At 31.8% G+C, this 8,812-nt stretch overlaps 1 protein-coding gene across 1 annotated transcript in view; it reads right to left on the bottom strand.

The window, feature by feature from the left end:
* Positions 1-2,286: 2,286 nt before the first annotated feature.
* LOC109533290 (aldo-keto reductase family 1 member B1) overlaps positions 2,287-8,812 on the bottom strand; it is a 10,417-nt gene continuing 3,891 nt past the window's right edge. The window contains exons 2-7 of the mRNA XM_019898578.2: positions 7,545-7,708; positions 5,524-5,644; positions 5,273-5,467; positions 3,344-3,543; positions 3,133-3,288; positions 2,287-2,520 (exon numbers count right to left, since the gene is read on the bottom strand). Of these exons, the coding sequence (XP_019754137.2) occupies positions 2,475-2,520; positions 3,133-3,288; positions 3,344-3,543; positions 5,273-5,467; positions 5,524-5,644; positions 7,545-7,708 (882 nt within the window). The 3' untranslated portion in view covers positions 2,287-2,474. The remainder of the gene's footprint in view (positions 2,521-3,132; positions 3,289-3,343; positions 3,544-5,272; positions 5,468-5,523; positions 5,645-7,544; positions 7,709-8,812) is intronic.

The following is an 8,812-nucleotide window of genomic DNA, read 5'->3' as shown; positions in this document are numbered from 1 at the left end:
ATTATTATCCCTTATTACAATAAAGCCAGATGGAGAGTTTATTACTTCAAATTATTTGAAACCCAATTTTAACAACGGCATAATTTTCACGTCAATTTTTGGGCAGCAAATGCCCGACTGACGTCAGTTATTGACGTTAAATTGCCGTCATTATAACACCACAATGTCACAAGTAAAATGAGGTCAATTGCTAACGTCTTAATGACACCAATTTGCTGATGTCTTAATGACGTCATTTTGCTGACATCTTAAAGACGTCAATTGCTGACGTCGTTATCACCTCAATTGCTGACGTAATTAATACGATTTTTGGTTTTCTAAATAGGGTTTTATATTTGGCAGTTACAAAAACCTTATTTCTATAGCTTAAATGTATTATTTAACTTAATTTTTGTTTAGCGGAAGAGTCTCAAACAATTGCCTGATTCATACCTATGATGACATGGATCGTATGAGCGGGGAAGATAAAAATTGTAAAAACGCAAACTTCCAACTACCTATGCATTGATAAATTAGTTATTAAATAAAAAAGATTCTCGAACATTACAACGGAAAAATTAAATTCAATGGAAATGATAATAAGTTGATAGTCCACATTATAGGCGAGACGGGCTACGCTTTCAATTCAAATGACCTTCAAAGTTTTATGAGAATGGGAATGCAGTTAATCCAAAAAGCAAAGCAAAGGATGTTACAGGATCGCACCGAATCCCACCATCACCAAAAGCGGGGATGTTTTCATCAAAAGTCTATACCTTCTGTGCTTCTCTATCCGCTGCATTTTAGCTAGATCAGTAGATAACATATTCCATTCCTGCATACTTCAAATTCTTCAAATTTGTATTATTTGAAAATGAGGTACCTGGAATACGTTACGTGTCCTCAAATTGCAAATAATATTGTTTTCTTAAATCTGATGAATTCGATACTTGGCAAACAGAGGGTCCGATGGTAAACACAAATAACTCTTCAAAGTAATACTTATAGTTATGCAGGAAGAAGTAACAAATTTATGGTGAAGAAATTTTCATTTTCTGGTAGAATACGATAAGCAAAGGCCGTTTGAATCATTTTGACTTGTCGAAAAATTATTGAATCAATATTTTTGGCTTCAAAAGGACCAAAGAACGCTCGTATGCACGCCCGTACTAATCGCAGAATGTAAAAATATGAAAAGATGTGTTTTAGTAACTACCACTAAATAGTAAAATCACTGAAATATTTCCAGCGGTTCTACGTATTTTCGTCTCGGAAGAATTGGGGAATATAGTCTATAAGCCAAATTTCAGCCAAAGTACATGCAGTACATTTATTAAGCTCCAACTGGCCAACTGCTTTTAAAAACGGTTTTTTTAAGTCAAGCAGTAGGCTGTTTAACTCGCAAAACGCATTTTCACATGAATAATTTAAAATTTAATTTTAATTGTATATTAATAATCTAAAAAGTGAGACTCATTTAGGAGGCGAAATCCTTCAATGTTTTAAATCCAATATATTGCAGCAATTTCAATCCGCTTTGGAGTTACAATGATTACAGTAGGTTTTCTTTAGGTTTTCAAATATTGATTATATAGATTTCGGACTAAATTGTGGAGGGCATTGCTCTGCATTTTTATATTATAAGATATTTAAGTTAAGATTTAAAAAATGAAGAAATATGCAAAAAACATTAACTTCGGATTTTCACAGTTTCAAAGTAAATAGTACGAAGGACTTTGCTTAATTTATTAAAAATTGAGTTGTTCAACATCAAGCAAAAATGTATTCGATTCAATTGAGGCCAAACTGGCTTATATCCCCCATATTCAATTAAAGCAAAAAAAACTGTCTCGAGGAAGATATAGGCTCATGCACATATTTGCGTTAAATATTAATTTATACTAAACATTTCTTTTGTAGATGATCTTGTCCTATGGTTTTAGAAACTTGATATAAGTACTCGTACATTTGAACATTTAACAAAACGAAATAAATTTAGTTATGTCGAGCAAAATGCTATAAATCCATACTTTAAGGAGATAAACAGATAGATCTAATAAACAGAAAGCTGTAAAACGTATTACTCTGAGGTTGAAATAAAATACTACCTACCCGAAAAAACTGTTTCATTTGATTTACTTAAGGCCAGATCGTTGTACAACTTTTCTTAACTTACATCGATTTACAGTTCTTTAGAAGCTAAATTTAAAAAATATAAGAAAAGATAATTTAATCGCAATTAATGTTTGAAGGATTTTTCGCATCGATTTCAAATTTCGTTTTCAAAGGAATAAATAAATAAAAATACAGATATAAACCAAAATCTATTAAATTCAAATTAACAATTGATAAAAGTATTATTATCGCTGTGCTCATGTGTAATGTTGAAACAATGTTATTTTGATCATGAAATCAAACAATCAAATAGTGCCATGTTCAGTTTAGAACAAAAAACGTGATCTAAACTAGCACCCAATTGCACCGTGAAGTGCTGCTTAGAATTCATCTCTGATGAAAGGGTGGTCTTTGTGATCGTAGGCACTGAAAAAAAAACGGTTATTTAGAAACAATTAATCAAAAGGGCTGAGTTACATCTATCATTTTGAGACTCAAAATGATGGCGGAAAAACACACGTGATGTAGTTTTTCACGTTTTCACGATCATTTAGTTGATCAAATAAGCAACATGTAGATAATAAGTCCTTTGACGTAATGTCTAAAATGTATGTAAATATGTAAGTAGTTCTATCTTAAACGCCTTCTAAAGCCTGATTTATAAACTTGGCGTTTTCGTAGCCGCTTCACGTGTTACAACAATTAAACTACTGTTTAAATACATTGCTGTATCAGGTGGAATCGACTACACAAACATAGACAAACTCATAAAGCATATGGATATCGTTATGAGACTGACTGAGATGTTTAGTAATTTGTTCCACTGTAATGCTAACGAGGAATTTAACCAACTAAAAAAGTTGAAGTGCAATATTTCAGAACCTTTTAAGTTTTTTAATTAACTTTACTTAATTTCACTGCAATAACCTTTCCCATTACTTTTTCAAAAAAATTAGTTTTAATTTATTTACTATTCTACAATATTCGGTTCCAGTAACTATTCTACAATCTTGTAGCAAAGTGAAATATAACACTTACTCATCATATGGGCAGATTCTTCCGTTGCAATCGAACGAGTTCAAGTGCTTAATATCTTCAGGGGACAACTTGAAGTCCCAAATGTTAAAGTTCTGTTGAATTCTGGACTTGGTGACTGACTTTGGAATGACAATTAGGTTCCTTTGAATTCCGTACCTGCAAGTAACATTAATTAATAGATATTATTTCATTGTTTTTATTCTATATTTACCTGATTACAACTTGAGCAGGAGTTTTTCCATATTTTTGGGCAATCTCCTTGATTTTGGGATCGTCCAAGAGTTGTGGGTCGCCAGGCTTGGCCCAGGGCCTGTCTGGGGATCCCAAAGGACTGTACGCAGTCACTACAATCCCTTTAGACTGGTTATGAGCAATCAGTTTCTCTTGATTTAGGTAAGGATGAGTTTCAATCTGGAATTCAGAAAACAAATCTTAGATTTAAAACATTGATGATAAGATATTGTTTGTAAAAGTTGGCGTTTTTTCCGGATAGATCTAATTTGAGTTGCCCATTGCCATTTTAGTCCAATAGCTATCTAACTTAAAAAAATACTTTTTCTTACAAGACGCGCGTAATATGTATGATGAGACTTAAAAGATGTTTAGTCTTTTTTTTAATTTGATTTGAACTTAAATATATCTACATCAGCGCTATATCTGAAACTATTTCACTTAGAATTTGAATATGAAAAATACATCAAAGGAAACAATGAAAAAATGTTGGAAATTAGTTAGACGTTTCACATTTTATCCATTAATAGTATAAAAATGTAATTTTTAATTTATACTCTATTAATTGGATCTTACATCTCCAAACTGTAGATTATATGTACGTATTTATTCGGCAACGAACGAACCTCCAAACAAATGTTTTAAATGCTGTCCGATTATGAGGCGATAAAAAGTATCTTCTTGTGCAAAATTATTGTTACTTAGTCGTCGATATTAGGCCTAGGTAACACTGTGTTGAGTTGCGCTATTGAGTTGTTGCCGCTCTTTGAGTTAACGAGTTTACTCATCAGTTAATGAGTTATAAGTCATTTATTAAAGCTTTACGAGACCCGAGAGTGGAATTTTCACATCTAAAAAAGTCATTAACATTTTTTCTGCATAACGTTTTACTACTTTGTTCAATCAACTAAAAAAAAGTAATCTAGATTATTTCGCATTAAAGATTCAGTTCAGCCAGTATTTTACAGTAAAACTTTAGGAAAAACGCAGTTTTTCTGTTTAGAGACTGCTGTTTAGAAATATTGATCTAAAAGTGAAGAAACCCCAGTTTCCAAGAGTTTTCCAAATAAATGATTACAAACTTTCGCTTTTTCAGTTCGGGGAAAATATTTTTGGAAAAATACCCACAAATCATTATTAGGATTTTGTCCATAATTCGAAGATGCAAAAAGTTTTCCAAACATTTTTGGAAATCGGTTACAAAGGCGAGTGTTCCACTAAAATTTATCTTATAATTTTTCACAGAAAATACCTGAATATTGTCAGAATTTTAAGTAAAACCAAAATAACGCGATTTTTGAGTAGTTGAAAGAATGGTTTAAAAGAAACTTTGTTAAAACTGGAATGACCTGACAATTTAAAGGAACTATAAAAATATTTATGTTTTAGATACCTACTTAGAAATTACCATAGTTTTGAATCATCCTGTATAAACTTATATGTAGTGTGTAAATTAATATGTTATTCAACTTCCAAACATTTTAAATTTAATTTCAAGTGCGCTATTTATTTTCTGATTAGGTACCGACATTTCAAATCACTTTTGCAAAACAACCAGAGCCTCACGATAAATTGCTTTTGTAATAAAGCATTTTAAACGTTCTTTCACTTCAATATCTACGGTCCACACTTATCAGCAGTAAGTAGCAATAACAGAATGGCAACCGCTTTTAAGGTTTGATTTATTGAAAGTACTTCTCCAGCACTAGAACTGTTATCAGTTATTATTACCACACGACTTATCGAAACTAACGTAACAATCCTCTGTCATCAAAATCCTGAATTATCGCTAAACTCGTGCAGAAAAATAAGCCTAATCATGTTTTTTTCAGCCAAACAAGTTCTGGTTGTTCACAGGCATGTTGTTTTAAATGATAAGCTATATGCAAATTAGATTTGGAAAGCTAACCTGGTTGGTCGCAGGTGGAATGGAACAGTTGGCCAATAGTCTTTCCACTTGCTTCTTGTTGAAGTTGGAAATTCCAATGGATTTGGTCAGACCTTTCTTGACAAGTCCTTCCATCGCCTTCCATGTGTCTAGGTAGTCTACCTCGCTGAAGGCCGTCGTGCCATCGGCATTTTTGGGGAATAGCTCATCATCTTCCTATTAAAAATGCTGCCTGTACATCAATACTTTCAAACAGTTTTTCAATAAGTCACCTTAAGTGCAAAAGGCCAATGGATCAGATACAAATCTAGATATTGAAGGCCTAAGTCCTTCAAAGTGGTTCTGATGGCTGGTTCGACCAAGTCTGGTCTATGGAAGGTGTTCCATAGTTTACTGGAAAGAAAAAAATCTGTAAACTAACAGTTTTGGTTTCCCACTAAAGAAAGTGTATACTCTATTGAATATGTCCAAAATGGCAGACAATTAAAAGACTAAAAGAATTTCGCTTTAAAAAATTAGTATACATTTAGGTTTATGATTTCTTTGAAAAAAATCGAAGTTTGCGAATTTTTATTATGTTTTTCTTCGGCGTTAATATCAAAGCTGGAGCAAAACCGACAACCCTTTGTTATAGAAAATGTAACTCATATGTTTTTCTTAATATGATCCTGTTTGATAATCAACAGACTCTAAAATATATTTTTCTGAATTAAACGATGTTAATGTTTCCTTATATTATTAATGTAATTATTATTTCTTATACTCAATCAATTATTTACAAAATTGATATCCAGAAAAGTATGCTGGTGTTCGCTGTTATTCTCGTTAGTGTCGATTAGAGAAAAGCAAATCACTAAAAACAGAAAAAAAAAGAAACACAAGCAGTTAAAATTGGATATTTTTAATTGATCCAAAACATCGAGAAAAGATTTTCAAAGGCAGAAAAGTTTTATTATGCTTTATTTCCAAACAATTTAAAGCCTGTTTTTGAATAAGAATCCTGAAAGGACACAACCAGATTAAAAACAACCACTAACATTAAAGGCAACCCGCATTTAAGAAGCCAGTGAAAATAAGGACAGCGATGATGAAAACTTAAGCGAAGTATTGTTGGCTAAGAACTCAGGACTTTTAACAGGACTATTTATAGAAAGTTGAATGTTTTAATATCAACAGCACATATCATATGGAAAAGGGAAAGGTTTTATTTGTTGAAATGCAAAATGTGCCGATGGCTTAGAACAAGTGATCCAGAAAGATGTCGATAATTCTGGCATTGGTTTACTAAGAAATGTACAATTTTCCTTACCAAATCAAATTTTGGGAAATATGGGTTTTTACGATCATAATTTGGCTTATCCATAGCAGATACTTAAAGGTGCTTCAACAGTATTTGAAGGACGTTCTCAATAATCTGTTTAGTCAAAGTACGCAATTATTGATTTCCGCATGACGATACACCTGAGAATAACTCGAGGACGCTTCGGGAACATCATTTTTTTTAAGTAAGACTTTTAAGCACGTATTCTGACACCCCTGGCCAGCACGATCACCCGATATCACACCACTCAATTTATTTTTCTGGTTATATATTTCAAGAATTCGTTATGAGTTTTGTAACTGAAACCGAACTTCGCAGATTTGTAACTGCAGCTTTTAAAAGTACATATAACATATAACATATTTATAGTGTACTAAAAGTGTACAGTTTAGAGATGCTATTTGTGCTTAGAAAACTTTGTTATTGATTTTCAATTTTATTGTTCAAAATTCTATGTTTTTTCTTAATTTCAATTATTTCCTTTAATTCCGAATATTTTTTAAAAGAAAAAAATGGAAAATTTTAAGTAATAATTTAGCAATTTTGACATTTGATATTTGCAAGTAAACTTTTCTGAAGCTCTATCTTAGAAACTGATAAATTCAATTAAATGTTAATATTTTACACATCTATGAATTCTGAAGAAAAGTAACTAATGGATTTTGATAACAAAAATGTAGGATCGTACGAAAAAAAGAAATTGATTATGGTTCCTGAAAACGCCCCGTCCAAGAATAAATCTAGTAATGTGGTTCTCATGCCGTCTTAAAGTTGATATAAGAAAGTATAGTCGGTTTTGCTCTACCTTTGAAATTAGCACCAAAAGACAATTTAATTGATATCCGAAAATTCCTGTGAGAAGTTCCAAAGCGTCACTTTATTAGCCGTTTAATTTCTCAACTTTTCACCCAGTTAACATCAGAATCCCATTCTGGTTTTCATCTTGGGCACAAACTTTTCTATGCTACTTGCCTTGTAATATAGATTTCTTCTCTTTTGACGGTTCCATCAGCAATTTTAGCTTTGATAGCTTCTCCAACTTCAGCTTCATTTCCATAAATATGGGCACAATCGATGTGGCGGTAGCCGATGTCGAAGGCATCCTTCACGGCTTGAGTAACTTCACCGGGTTTTGACTAAAGCAGAAACAATCCGATTATTTCATTGCATTTTAAGTTGCGTTTATTATCATAGTTTGTGTTTCAACAATGAAAATGTTTAAGTTCATATTTTTTATCAATTGCGGCTGAGAAGTCCTATGAAAATAATTAATAATTGCAAAAGTTTGACTTTTTTTAATTGCAAAGTATTAAAAATATTATTATAAATGAACTAAAGTTTTATCTGCAGCTAATTTAAATGACAAGCTATATATATTTTCGTTTCGACAGAAATACGAATACACTGTTATCGTATTGCTAACAACAAATTATTCGGAACAAAGTTCTGATGTTGTTGACAAGGGTTTGGCAATTTATTGCTTTTCAACGGAAAGTTATGCCAAATTAAACTTGCATTTTTAAAACATATTTTTTAAAATAGATTTTCTATTATCTTTTATAATGCAAAATGTGATTTATTTGAAATACAAAGCACTTCAGTTAAGTGATAAAATAAACTTTAATGTAAAAAATATAATTTTATTCAGTGAAGACATTATTTTTAGCTACAATGTTGGAATGGAGAAATTTCAACTTTATTAAAACCGATTGATATATGCAGAGGATACAACGTTGTTAGCAGCATTAGCGGAGGAAATATCGGACCTCCTAAACCGCGTTGAAACAGAGCCAAAGGTGCGTCCTTAAAATAAATGGAGATCAAACCAAAATTTTTATTGTCGATAGCTCTGAAGCTCTGCCATATGCATATTTTAAATTGCAGATCATGTTAACTACTGTTCAAAGAGCGACATCCGAAGAAGAATAAGAATGGCCAAACTTCCAATGATTATCTCAAATCTTAGTTATAAAATGAGTACTTAGTTGAATTACTGATTTTCATCATCATCATCTGAAACCTGGACAACTAAAGCAGCAGACAACAGAAAGGAAATTTATGCAGGAGAAAGAGAAGAAATAATTGTGGTGCTGGAGACACATGATCCTAAGTTCATAAAGTAATGACTGTAATAGTAATAGTACGTAATGACTGTAATTTCTAAGTAATTTAGTAATTTTCAATCAAATATCAGCAATTTATAACTTGTACCCATTTTTTTTAATTTCTTATTTATTATG

Source organism: Dendroctonus ponderosae, unplaced genomic scaffold, assembly GCF_020466585.1.
Source record: "Dendroctonus ponderosae isolate FM_Combo_2020 unplaced genomic scaffold, Dpon_F_20191213v2 Dpon_F_20191213_1, whole genome shotgun sequence".
NCBI classification, from domain to species: Eukaryota; Metazoa; Arthropoda; class Insecta; order Coleoptera; family Curculionidae; genus Dendroctonus; species Dendroctonus ponderosae.
The sequence above is the reverse complement of the archived record's forward strand: the minus strand, read 5'-3'. Positions and strand labels throughout refer to the sequence as shown.